This window comes from Otolemur garnettii, unplaced genomic scaffold, assembly GCF_000181295.1.
Source record: "Otolemur garnettii isolate 467f Iridium unplaced genomic scaffold, OtoGar3 scaffold00024, whole genome shotgun sequence".
NCBI lineage: Eukaryota > Metazoa > Chordata > Mammalia > Primates > Galagidae > Otolemur > Otolemur garnettii.
The window spans coordinates 8,689,163-8,702,861 of NW_003852419.1; the positions used below are offsets into that span (position 1 = coordinate 8,689,163).

Here is a 13,699-nt window from a genome sequence, read left to right on the forward strand (position 1 = left end):
AAGCTCACGGTCTACTGAGGGAAGACAGACTAAAAGAAGATAAGATATAACTAAATATATAATAATTAATCTCAAGGCCAAGTGCAGTGGCTCATGCCTGTAATCCTAGCACTCTAGGAGGCAGAGGTGGGCAAATCGCCTGAGCTCCTGAGCTCAAGACCAAGCTGAGCTAGAGCAAGATCCTGTCTCTAAAAATAGCCAGGCATTGTGGCAGGTGCCAGTACTCCCAGCTACTTGGGAGGCTGAGGCAAGAGGATCACTTGAGCCCAAGAATGTGAGGTAGCTGTGAGCTGTGATGCTAAGGTACTAGACAATGGAGTGAGATCCTGTCTTTAAATAAATAAAAAATAATTAATCTCAGAGAAATGCTATGATTTTGTCATATTTTTTGGTTGGTAAATGTGGAATGGGAGAGGGTTCCTGAATTTTATATTTAAGCTACATTTGAAGAATTAAAAGGAGAAAATGATACTAAGACCTGGGGAAGGGGTATCAAGAGGAGGATTCCAAGAAGGGGAGTTAGATGAACAAGGCTTTTTGCATGAGAAGGTGCTAGAGAGCATTGCTGGAGTGTGGTGAGTGAGAAAAGTTAGTGGCTCACGTGAGATTAGAAGGAACACCAAGGGCCAGATGCCTCACCCTGCCTTCTGATTACATAAGGAGCTACTGCAGGGTTTTCAGCAGGAGTTAGCCATGACTCAAAGGGGGTGTGTGTGTGTGTGTGTGCGTGTGTGTAATCCCTTTGCTGGTATAATAGATTAGACAGGATTTAAACTAAGGTAGTTGTAGCATAAATGAAAAAATGAACAAAATGAGATAATTTTGCAGATATAACTTGTAGGATTTACTAAAAACATGCAGAATGAAAAAGAGGGGATGGTTCCGGCTGGCTTTCAGGCTTGAGGAACTGAATATATGGTGAATATTGATTAACAAAGGACACAGACACCCACACGAAACACACAATTCCATAGTTTTAAGACAGATTAAGTGATGAATTGAAACCCATTGACTCCCCAGTTAGAGATCACACATAGTTTGTACACCACTTTCTTGTTTGAGACCTAGGAAATCTTCCTCCTTGAGCTTCACTGCTGGCGGCTGCTCTTCTCATTACCCTAGGTGAGGTGTAGACATTCTCAAGAACAGCTGGAGCAGGTACTGCTCTGTGTTCAACAGACTTAACAGATGTCAGAAAACGCAGAACTTTGCGTGAAGAGTCTCCTGTGCTTTCACCTTAAAAAATTCTTCCCTAACGCTCTGGTTCTCCTCAGATTGCATAAATCATTTGCCATTTAAAAAAATCCTTCCCGTCCAGTGATTTCTGACTTGCTATAAAATTTAATAAGAAACTTTAGGTGCTTCCCAGACTCATGGATAGCATCAAACAGCCACTGAGATGTTTAAAAAAGAATTCCAAATTTTAGCCTCAATTGTAATCGTCCATTGCTACTTTTGAAAATCTTTTCTATACTACATAAATCAAGGCTGACTTAATCAAGGCTGACTTACTCTTAAAAATCATTGGCTATCATGAGATCTTTGACAAAATGGAAGGAAAGAAGGAATTAAAGAAATAAGAAAAAGTCAAACAACCCTATTAACAATCGGGCAAAAGACAGGAGTACAAGTTTTTCAAAAAAAGATAGACAAATGTCCAAAAAACATGAAGAACTGTTCAACATCATTAACCAGTGGGGAAATGAAAATTAAAACCACAATGACATATTACCTTACCCTGTTAGCACAGCTGTTATTAAAAAGAAAAAAAAAAAAAAAACCACAATGGCATATCACCTGACCCTGTTAGCATGGCCATTATTAAAAAGTTAAACAAACAAACAAACAAGCAAAAGTAGATTCTGGTTTGAATGCACAGAGATAGGAAAGCTTATACACTGTTGGTGGGACTGTAGATTAATACCACTTTGATGGGAACTTGCATGAAGATTCCTCACAAAATAAATGTAGACTGACCGTTCAACCTAGCACTCCCATTATTGGGTATCTACCCAAAGGAAAATGAGTTAATTTTGTCAAAAAGACAGTTCTACTCAAATGTCTATTGTATTAAAGTTCACAAGTACAAAGACACAAAATCAAACTATGTGCATATCAATTCATGAGTGGATTATGAAAATGCTATGTTTGTGTGTGTATCTATATATACACATGTATATGAACACATCATGGGGTATTCTTTACCCATGGGAAAAAAATGAGATAATGTTTTTGCATTTGGATGAAACTGAAGACCATTACACTACGGGAAATATCTTAACATCATATGTACAAACACTACATGTATCCTTTAATAATTGGGAGCTAATCAACGGGCACACATGGGTACAAAGAGATGTAAAGGTCATTAGAAATCTAGGAGAGGAAGAAGAGGAGGGTAAAAGCCTACCTGCTGGGCACAGTGAACACTGCTGTGGTGATGGGCACACTAAGAGTGTCTACTTAAGCATTGTAAATCATATCCATGTAACAAAAAAAGTTGTACCTTCTTAGTATTTTTTTAAAGGAAGGAAAGAAGGAAGAAAGGAAGGAAATAATTTATTCCAAAAATATATTAACTTGGCATTTGCATATAGATGTTAAGTCTTAAGCAAAGAGGAATGAGAAGAATCATCACCAACTAACCCTGAATTCTGTTTAGTTGGTTTACTGATCGTAGTGCTATAGGAAAAATAATGCTGAAATTATTTTAGATGCATTACTGGATTGAAAAAGTAAAGAAATGATGTTGACGGGAGCCACGATTCTCATCATGGAAGAAAAGACATAGAAGTGTGCTTTGGGAAAAATCAATAATCAATGCTGTGGGGATGAAGGTGCTAGTGTGAACTCATTTCAAAATACATACATGTGACTGTTGATATGTGGACAGATCTGTACGTCTCTGTGCAGACATTTACATATGTATGCAGGTATAAGTTTATATACTTGAATATACTTCCTACTGAAATAGTCAGACAACCAGGGTACTCTGATAATACTGAGAACCCCTATCGTCTAAAGCTTAGTCTGTTGTCATTTCTTACTAGCTAGAAACTAAATGGCTAATTTAAGGGTAAAGTGTGTAGATAAAAGTTATCCTTGGGACATCCTATTATGCCAAAAAGTTAAAAAAAAATAAGCTAAGAATAAAAACTGAGGTTAAAGCACGTCACGAGATCATAAAGATAAACTTGACGGAACTCAAACTGGACAAGATTGGAAAAATTTAAATTCCAAAATAATGAAGTAATTGTGAACTTCAGTAAAAACGGAAACTCCACAACGGTGAGAAAGAAAGGAATGAAGGAAAGAAGAAAGAAAAGAAGAAGGAAGGGAGGAAGAATGAGAAACGAATGAAAAAGGAAGGAATGTAAAAGAAAGAGAAAGAATAGAGCGGGAAGGGAGGGCTCTGGCTCCCGGTAGCACGGCAAGCGTTGACTGTATGTGGAAAGAGTGCTAGCATCCAAAAAATGCATTTTGTAACTATTATAATGAGCCTGGATCAGGCACAAATCGCTCATAATTGCTAAATCTAGGGCAAAATTTTCATGAAGTACAGGACGTTCACATGGTCTTAAAGCTGCTTCACAGATAGTTTATTAGTTGCCAGGGAAAAAAATCATAGTAATTATGTAGTGAAGAAACTGGACAACAGGTTGACCAAGTGATCGAATTAAATCACTAATCAAGACATGGACAGCCTGCACCTCCTGTAAAGAGGCAACAACATCAACACTGTGCTATTTCATCCAAGAATGAAGAATCTAAACTTCTGTGTGCACGAGCACACAACAGACAAGCACAAAATGCGTGACTTTACATGGGAGGAAAAAGACCTGCTTCAACATGTCACTGTTATGAAAGACAAAGGAAGTTTATGGAAATGTTGTAGATTAAAGGAGGTTAAAGAGACATAACAACAAAATGAGACATCTGTGGCCTAGGGCCACACACCTAGGGCAGTGGGGGGAGAAATGCTCACAGTGTAGGGCCAACACTGGGCCAAGTGACAGAATCAGGATATAAATGATAGAATAGAAAAATACATTGTCTTAATAAAAAATTCACTAAATTGGGTAACTTTTACTTTGTTAAGCAGAGGAATATCCCCATTTTGAGACCATCCATCCTTAGGTATTTAGGGATAAAGGATCACTAGGTATGTAACTGATCCTCAACTGGTTAAGAAAACAAAAAAAAGAAGACAGAAGAAAGACTGCAAGTGTGTGAATGTCAAAGCAAATGGGATACAATGTTCACAATAGTAAAGGGATGCCCACTTTGTTTGTATTGTTTTTAGTTTTAAAATTTTTTGTAAGTTTGAAATTATTCATAAATAAAATTTCTAAGTAAAATACTTTGCATTATTCTTGTTTCCTTTCCTGCCATATCCTTTACACATTATGCATTTAATACTTTACATCTGAACCATCTAAAACAATGACACAGGGTTAATTTTGCTCAAAAAATCTTCTTTAAGCACAGGATACAGCAACTACCAATGGGGAAAGTCTGTGAAACCTGAGCTCTTTAGTCCAGAGCAGCCCTGGCCCCAGCAGGTCATTCTAGCCACGTCAAGCCATATGGTTGTATGAAGCAAAACAAAACGTCTATGGTCCCTGAACATTAGTCTGTCTAACCCTATCAGCACCATTCTACCTCTTGTGGAATTCTCTTCCACATACTTTTATCAACTGCATTATCCTTTCCTTAGTGTCTAGATCAAATAGTATCTATTCCCTTAAGCTATTCCTGCAAACAAGGTCCTCAACCTCTCTTCTAAACCCCAAGATTATTTATGTCATCTTACCAGTTACTTCCGTCAATCATTCAGCAATTCATATACTGCCCTATATTGTCAGTATTGTAGGATACATCATATTTAATATAATTTTTAAATATTATAGTTAAAAATAGGTGTACGTATTCCAGTGCTACTATGTCTGAGAAAGCATTGATCTTAGAACCATACAATTATTAGGATATGGGTGAATATGACATAATGGCCTATAAATTAAAAAAAAAAAAAATCAGTCAAATTAAAAAAAACAAAAAACAGAACTATACTCTTTCCTCAGTTCTGGTAACCATGGCATTTCAATGAGACATAAGTCATTTATTCTCCTTGAGTCTCAGTTTCCTTATCTACAATTGCAAATATACATGGTCTATCTACTTCATAGGGCCATGTAATATTGGAGACACTTGGAGATTGAGGCACAGTCTGCTATGGTTCTGGCAAGTTCTTGCTCTCAGCGGCTGCTCTTTCCAACCTTTTACGCGTAATCATAGACCCTACTTGTTCATGCCCATGCTTTTTGATAAAATATAGCTGTGCAAACAATGGGTGCTAATCCCCCCAGAAAACAATTCATTTCCCTTCAAAGAATTGCTGTTGACTAAAAGTTAACGAACTTCGACTGACACCCTTCTGCCAAAGCCTTGCAAAAATTCTGCCTTCTTTCCCTAAGTTAAGGAATAATTACTTCAAAAGTTAAAATGCTGTACATATTTCTCATTGAGAGTCGACTGTCCTCCAGACATGGGAACCTCTTTGGATCAAATGAACAGGTACTTCTCAACTGCACAAGAACCATGTGATACAACACCATGGTGCTTTTTATTAGACTAATTAAAAAGGAGCTGTTCTCTAAAGAAGAAAGAGAAGCTAACATCCCAGTGGGTCCTGGTCTTGGAGTGATTGTCAGAGAAAACAAAGAGATACTGATTTCTCCTTCATTTGGCTCCCTCTGTCTCCAGGGTGGAGCTTCACACAGCTCACCTGAGTTAGGAATCTACAAATCAGGAATCAAAATTGACATTCTTAATATTCAAGTTTAACATCGGAGCTACATAGCCAAAAAGGATCTATTATAGCTTCCAATGTAAAAGTGGCTCATCTGACAGAATGCTGGTATAGCTGTCAATTTACCTAGAGCTAAAAAGTAGAACTCTCGGCTGTTCATCTCCTAAATCGTTAAGAAACAAAAAAGCTGAACAAACATTGGCATCCAAACCGTGACTTTAGTATTTTATGAGGCACTACAATATTTATTAGTCAAAAAAATTAAAATATATTATAATTTCTCCTTAAAATAGTAAACGTCAAAATATATTATCAGACCAAAAAGTTAAAGTATATTATAATTTCTTCCGAAAATATTAAAGGGCAAAGGTAACATAAAAAGTATTGATCATTTGGGAGGAAAAACACTCAACAGACTTCTCCTTAAATAAACTCATTAGTAGAAAAATTAGAGCACAAACGGGCTGTGTATAAGCTTCAAATTGTGCACCAGACTTGGTTTAAAGAGCCACCTGCAAAAAATGAGAAGATCTATAGCATTAGGCTAAGTAAAGGCGATGAGGGCAAAGCGTTTACCTGTCATGGCCTGTTGGTCGTCCACAGTTAACTTTAAACTTTTTCCTCGCCGGACCACACGCACTGTGTGCCACTCATTATCATTGAGGTTATAGCCAGCAAAAAGGGTCTCGGGACCTTTGCCTGTAGAATATGCCAAACAGTCATTATGGACACTCAGAATCAGTTAAGCAAATGAACCTCACAGAAAGTGAGAGAAAGAGACAAGGAAGGGGAGAAAGCAAGGGAGAGAGAGAAGATAGAAAGACGTGAGAGAGAGAGGAGGGAGAGAGAGGAAAAGAGAGAGTGGTTGGACCCATTTTCAAGCCCATTAGAGTCATACATGGCAAGCAAGAAAAATGACAAGTTAACAAACATTCAGTTCTGACACCGTAAGATTCTCTAACCTATGTGTTGATCTAAGACAAGTGAATTAACCTGTTGTCATAAATAGGCACAGTCAACATAGCACTGGGAAGCTTCCCAAATTTACACACTTTTTTCTTTTTTTTTTTTTTTTGGACGTCATCATTTCCTTACTAATGAAGTAACTAGCAGTCACGTAACCTCTGATCTGGGCCTTAGCTAACCATTTCCAGTGAGTGACTAGACTGATTAGTTCTGGTGAAAAGGCCACACGAGCCACAATGTATGAAGCTGCTTTTTAGCTCTCACATCACTCTACACCTCCACTGTCACTATGTGCTTAGGTTTATTTGCCTCCTAAATTTATGAAATGCTGTGTCTAAAAAACAAGCTTAGAAAACCTTATAACTAATTGACACATATGTGCATGTCACGAATCTCTAGGTGTGATGAAGGAACTTCTAGCTACAGACATCAACTTGCACTAAGTGGAAAAAAGAAAAACAAGTAAAGCCAATAAGGTTCAAAGCCTAGAGTGGTAAATTAAACTAGTGATATTAACCAGTGGTGGAGGTCAGGGATTCCCAGTGAATGGCCAAAAGATAGAGGACGAGAAGTTTAACCAAGTAAATCTACATAAACTGCTCGTGAATCTATATAAACTTACACAAATACAATTTTAACAAATTTAGCATAAACCCTCTTCAACTTTAAAACAAGGCAAAATGATTTTACTATAACTGGAAATGTTTGTTAAAAATATATATTTCTACTAATCTGACATTATGATTCATTGAGGACAAGTAACATTAAAGATACATTATTTGGGGATAAATTATGTCTCTCTCTCTTTTTTTTTTTTTTTTTTTTGAGCACCGAAACTTGCTGGTACATTAAAATAATGAAGGGTATGACAGCATTGAGTTTCATGCCTTTCAACTGATGAAGCAGGATTGAAATTCATAATCTCCTTAACCAAATTCCACCAGCAAAACTGAATGATGCTCAAGGATTCTTGGAGGATGTATGAAAAGGCCAAGATATGGGCCAGGAAGAAGGAGCCAGGAAGGAGGAAAGTGAAAAACTGAATAAGGGAACCCAGTAAAAGAAACCTCAGTAGTCCACCTGCATAAGATCGCTGCTTTCAGGCTCGGCGCCTCTAGCTCAAGAGACTATGGCACCAGCCACATATTCCAGAGCTGGTGGGTTCAAATCCAGCCCAGGCCTGCCAAACAACAATGATGGCTACAACCAAAAAATAGCTGGGCATTGTGGCAGGGGCCTGTGGTCCCAGCTACTTGGGAGGCTGAGGCAAGAGAATCGCTTAAGCCCAGGAGTTGGAGGTTGCTGTAAGCTGTGATGCCACAGCACTCTACCCAGGTGACAGCTTGAGGATCTGTCTCAAAAAAAAAAAAAAAAAAAAATCACTGCTTTCAGAGCCATAGGCTATCCACCCAGCCCCTTGATTTTTGTCTTAGAGTATTACTGATGAATACAAGAAGTATACCCTTAGTTGGTGTGCCTCAGGCTTTAAATGAGCCAGAGATATAAACTAAATTGTATAGGATGAATCGCCTCTGTTCTTTAAGCAGTACCAACTATCATTAAGATTAGAAATCATCTCTTCTTTGTCTCTTTAGAGAAGTTAAATTACTCATCCTGATACATGAACAAAAACCATTTTAGATAGAACAGTTTTTTGAAAGACTGATAACTAAATAACTAGAGAAAGGTCAGCAACTGCAAAAATGTTTTGGACCAAAGGTCAAAAGCAAGTCCCAGGATCAAAGGAACTCTCTGCAGTTTCAATGGTGAAGAAAGACATGTTTAACAACTCTGCAGCATTTCAGCATCCTACTGGCATGGCAGGAAGGGCCATCCTCAGTTTTGATCTTTTTTTTTTTTTTTTAAAGGAAATATATCATTTTAAAACTATTTTTATAAGAGAGATTTTTACTTTAGAAATATGTGCCTTTGAAGCATTCATTCCATTCTTTCTTTTGAAATGTATTCTGTGAAATAAAAGCAGCATAAGGGTGATGTCATCGTCATACCCCATTCTAGGCTTGATCTTGCAGTAAAGTTGTAATGCTTAATGTATGAAACAACTATTTCCATAACAACAGGCACAAAATCCAATTAAAAATAACCCTTTGGTTCATAAAAATCTCTGTGGGCCAACTTCCAGCTCCTTTCTTGCATTATTAAAGATGTGAACAGATCGACTTTGCAAGACAAGGTTTTTAAAAATGCACTTAATAGCCTCAGTTCAGCACAATGTTACCCATGTAACGTGGAGTGTAATGGAAAGTGCACTGTGCAGGGAGCTCAGAACTGTGATCGCTAGTCCTTGAATTGCTGCTGAAAAAGAAGCTGGGGCTGGTGAGTGCTTAGTATGTCCCGGGCACTTTGTTATCTTCTTTCATCTTTACATTATTATTAATTTGCTGATGTGGAACTGAAGGCCTGGAAAGCTAAAACTACTTGTCCCAAGGTCACAGAGCTCAGCGGTGGAAGAACCAGCCTCCTGGCTATGAAAGCCTTTGGGTAGCCAGTAAGGAACCAGTTTGTCCTATCTAAATAAAGGAGGTGGAAAAGATGCTCCTCGTGACGGCCTCTAGCTGGCCTTACACAGTGACAGTTTGGAAATCCTATATACTCTCCACGTGAAGTCCTGGTAGAAGACAACCGCAGTGGTCTGAACAATGCACTCTCTCCCCAGGGATGCTGCGATGGCTACTACCAAAGAGACAATAGAGCAGAAGGGCTCTTCCTACTTACTGTGGATGGAGACAGATTTAGGGCCTGTCTCCACCCGCAATAAGCAGTTCGCTAAAATGTTCACCTTCTGGTAGTCTCAACATCCCTATCCATAAAGTGCAGAGACAATCTAGCTGATCTCTATGCTTCCTTTAAAATTTCACATTCACCAAGACATCCGTAATACATAGAATTATTAAAGATAGATGGCTTAACTTAATTTTTGCCTCATACCAAAATATTAATAGCAAATTTACCGTCACTTCAAGCTACGAATGAACTGAATTCCTTTTGGAATTTCTTTATCCTTCAGGGATATGAAAACATGTCTCAATCGTACTACCATTTTTCTCCCAGCATTAAGGGAGAAAATGTCACGCACTAAATGTTGGTGTCCTCCCCCAAATTTATACATTGCATTTCTAACGCCCAATATGACGGTATTAGGAGGTGGAGCCTTTGAAAGTTAGTTAGATTTAGATGAGGGCAGAACTTTATGTTGGAACCGGTGTCCTGATAAAATGAGGAAAAAACACCAGAGTTTTCTCTTTGCCATGGAGGACACACGGAGAAGGCGGCATCTACCAGGCAGGACGTGGGCACTCACCTAGACCCAAAGCCGCTAACACCTTGATCTTGGATTGCCCAGCCTTCTAGGAAACTGTGAGGATTGTGTGGAAAAAAGCCTGTTGCTGGCATTTTGTTAAACAGCCCGAGCAGACTGAGACAGGGAACAATATTTTAAAGACTTTAAAGAAAGTCCATAACACTTTCTATTTTAAAGACATCATTTCTCACATTTTGTGGGGAATTACGGTTTTATATGTGATTTTACACTTGATTCTTATTGTAGCCACAAAGGTATTATTTTTTCATTTTATACTATGGAAACAGATGTGGAAAGGCTCAGTAAACTATTAAATGGCTCAGAAATGATAAGAAGTGAAGACTGAACTTTTGAAGATCTTCCATCTCCACTAAAATATCCTCTTTATGGAAAATGATCTACAGATACAATAAGAGAGGTGAAATGTGGCTGAAATGTCCACAGCTAATATTTTACAGCACTGGTCAAAATTCAACTCTACAGGCTAATGTTATTTTAAAATTTTAGAACTAGAAGGGACATCAGAGAGGTCGAAGTTCACTAAGCCATCTCCAAAGAACGTGAGCTCCTAAGAGATGAGATGACATCCTCATGGTCACTATAGTTTAATAGAAGAGTCCAGGTCTCTAGACTTAGTCCAGCAAACTTAAAAAAAAAAAGAAGTAATTCTGTTAGTGCCTGAAGGAACTTCTGGAAGAACGCTGAAGTCTGAGTCTATGATTTGATGATTAACTGCTATTTGCTGTGCATCAAAGGTAGAAGCCAAGCATGCAAAAGTGTGTTAAGTTTAGTAAGAGTGTAAGTTCCTTTCAATAGAGTTTAATCTAAGATATAGTATTGTTTCACTGGATTTGCTGTTGACTTTGGAGCTAAAATTTATTTTTTTGACCAGGGCTGGGTTTAAATCACCATCTCCAGTACCTGGGGCTGGTGCCCTTACTCCTTGAACCACAGGCTCCACATGTAGCTGAAATTTATAAATAACAGACGGAAGCAGAAACAAACTCCTCTTCTCCTCTCCTTCCCCTCTTCTCCTCCCCTCTTCTCTTCTTCTCTTCTCTAAGAGGTTAACTTTCACTCTGGTGTCCAGGCTGGCCTTGATCTCCTGGGCTCCAGGGATCCTCCCAGCACAGATGGGAATGGAGACACGCACCACGGTACCTGGCTCATTTGGGTTTTTCTTAATTTAGTTCAAGTCAATTGTTCCCCTATTACCCACTCATCTGTAAATCATAGGTATTTCTAAGATTTAGTCTTAGCCAAGATGGGAATTAACCCAAATTTGAGGCACTCTCTCTCTCTCTCTCTTTCTCTCAGCATTTTAAAGACAGTAGCTCTGTTTGGCCAAATGAGTAATCACATTTCCTAAGCACTGTTCCCTCCATGTTCACATTTATGTGGATCTTAGGTATGTCATGTTTCAGTTTGGAGTTTTTCACTATGGAGGGAGTAGCAGAGGAAACTGATTTATTTATTTATTTTATTTTATTTTTCTTGCAGTTTTTTTATTTTTGGCTGGGGCCAGGTTTGAGCCCACCACCTCCAGCATATGTGGCTGGTGCCCTATTCCTTGAGCCACAGGCGCCACCCCAAAACTGAATATTTTTGTTCCCAGTTTGTGATCAACTACTTACGTTACCTTAAGCAAGCCATTTATCCTTCCTGTTCCTAGTTTTATCTGTAAAATGAGGGTGCTGAATGAAAGCATAAAAATAAACACTTTCCTATAGCCAAACTTTAAAATTCTGTCATTCGTTGGAAGAGCAGAACCACTTGTAGCTACATGAGTGAAATATTGTAGTGAAATTCTCTAAATTTGAGATTTTAATAATTTTTATTATTATGAATATAATTACTTTTGTTTTGGCATGTGTGGACAGATGCCAGAGAGAGCTGCAAAGACGCTATTCTACCCTAGAATTACCAAACACAAATGAATCCAGAAGGCCAAAATTGATTATGGCCTTTGGTTATAACCATTATGGCCTATAGTTATTCCTTTACATAGTCAAAATTTAACTGTGAAAACTGTGCTTTGTTACCTTGACGTTCCTCACGGAATATGGTATCAAATTTAATCCCTGATCAGGTGGAAGCAGGAGCTGTTACATTCTGTGTGCCAGGGCACCCTTTGTTTTAGGGACAAGTTCCCACTACATCACAGACCTGAAGCTTTTGTGGTGAAATACTGAGGTGATCTTTAAGGAATTTATTTTTTTTTAAATTTATAGTAAATTATTCTCTCACTTGTTCAAAGAATAGGCCGGGGACAGGATGTATAAAAGACTATGATTGGTATTTCTCTGAGCTTGCCTTACTCAGGACAAGTACAGTTATGCAATGCGAAAACCCAGGAGCTGCACTGGGGTAGGGTTTCATTACTGCCTTTAAATCAGTGAAATTATTTTTTTCACAAGTAATACTGCATAGAGAATATGAGAAACACATGAGGGAGGGGCTGACCTGCTTATACAGAAGCAGCCTAACTCAGCGCATGAGGCACTTTCCGGAGCTCCTGGACTCTACAGTCTCTGAAAGTTACCCACATAAGGGGCTTATTGAGAAAAAGGATGACCCTCTTCATCAAAATCTTCTAAAGGCTTTTACAAGTCATTTGCAAAGAATCTTTTGCATATAAAATTACATTGCATTTTAAAAAAAGAATTGTGTAGGTTATTATGAGTTAAAAACTATTTCTCCAGGATATTATTTCTTAGTACATCAAACTCCACAGGCATTCAAAGCTACCAGTTTTTGTCTGTCTGCATTACCATCCCTCTAGCATGCATCCCCAACAATCCCTGAATTACAAAGTCTAAAATCATAGACTTGTCCTGAAGATGTGGTAGTCCTTTTCCTTTTATGCTGTATGAGTTATACATCAGATTGCCCTACCTTATTTTCCAGCAGGGAGCCAACATGCAGGATTTATGCTGCATTTCATTTAAACAACCTGAATCTTTTCTTTCCATTTATAAATTTTATTATTGGTTTTCCTCCACAATTCATTATTTAAAATTATTTTTTGTTAATCACTTTAAATTGTATCTGAGAGTACAGGGGCATAAATTAATAAGTGAATTTATTTAACCAAGAAAAGAACAGCTTGCAAGGGATGAATGGCTAATTGATCCAACTCTTTTAGTTCACATATAGTTCTGTGAGAGCTTAGCTGATTTTGCTTAGCTATGGGCAGGTTGAGGCTAATACCTGGGCCCCTGATTCATTCATGTCTGTCTAACAGGCGTCACTTAACTGTCTGCCCAAAATCAGAAAGGTGAACATTCTTTGATTTCTGTATATAGCACCATTCGCTATCTTTTGGTATTTATAAATGTACAATACATTGCTCATTTTAAAGAGAGTTTTCTGCTTTGGGTAGCAGAATTAGTGCATCTTACAAACAACTTTACTGCCAAAGGCAGCTTAACAAGCAGGGTTGAAAAGGGTGTGTTTGTATTTATTTATTTATTTATTTATTTTTTGAGACCAAGCCTCAAGCTATCCCCCTGGGTAGAGTGCTGTGGCTTCACAGCTTACAGCAACCTCCAAATCCTGGACTCAAGAGAGTCTCCTGCCTCAGCCTCCCAAGTAGCTGGGAC

The 13,699-nt window shown here is 38.2% G+C and overlaps 1 protein-coding gene across 4 annotated transcripts in view; it reads right to left on the reverse strand.

Moving 5' to 3' along the window:
* NRXN1 (neurexin 1) overlaps positions 1-13,699 on the reverse strand; it is a 690,023-nt gene that overhangs the window by 574,219 nt on the left and 102,105 nt on the right. For all 4 annotated transcript variants that reach the window (XM_023512121.1, XM_023512126.1, XM_023512122.1 and 1 more), the window contains one exon: positions 6,386-6,508. In XM_023512121.1, coding sequence (XP_023367889.1) covers positions 6,386-6,508 — 123 coding nt within the window. The remainder of the gene's footprint in view (positions 1-6,385; positions 6,509-13,699) is intronic.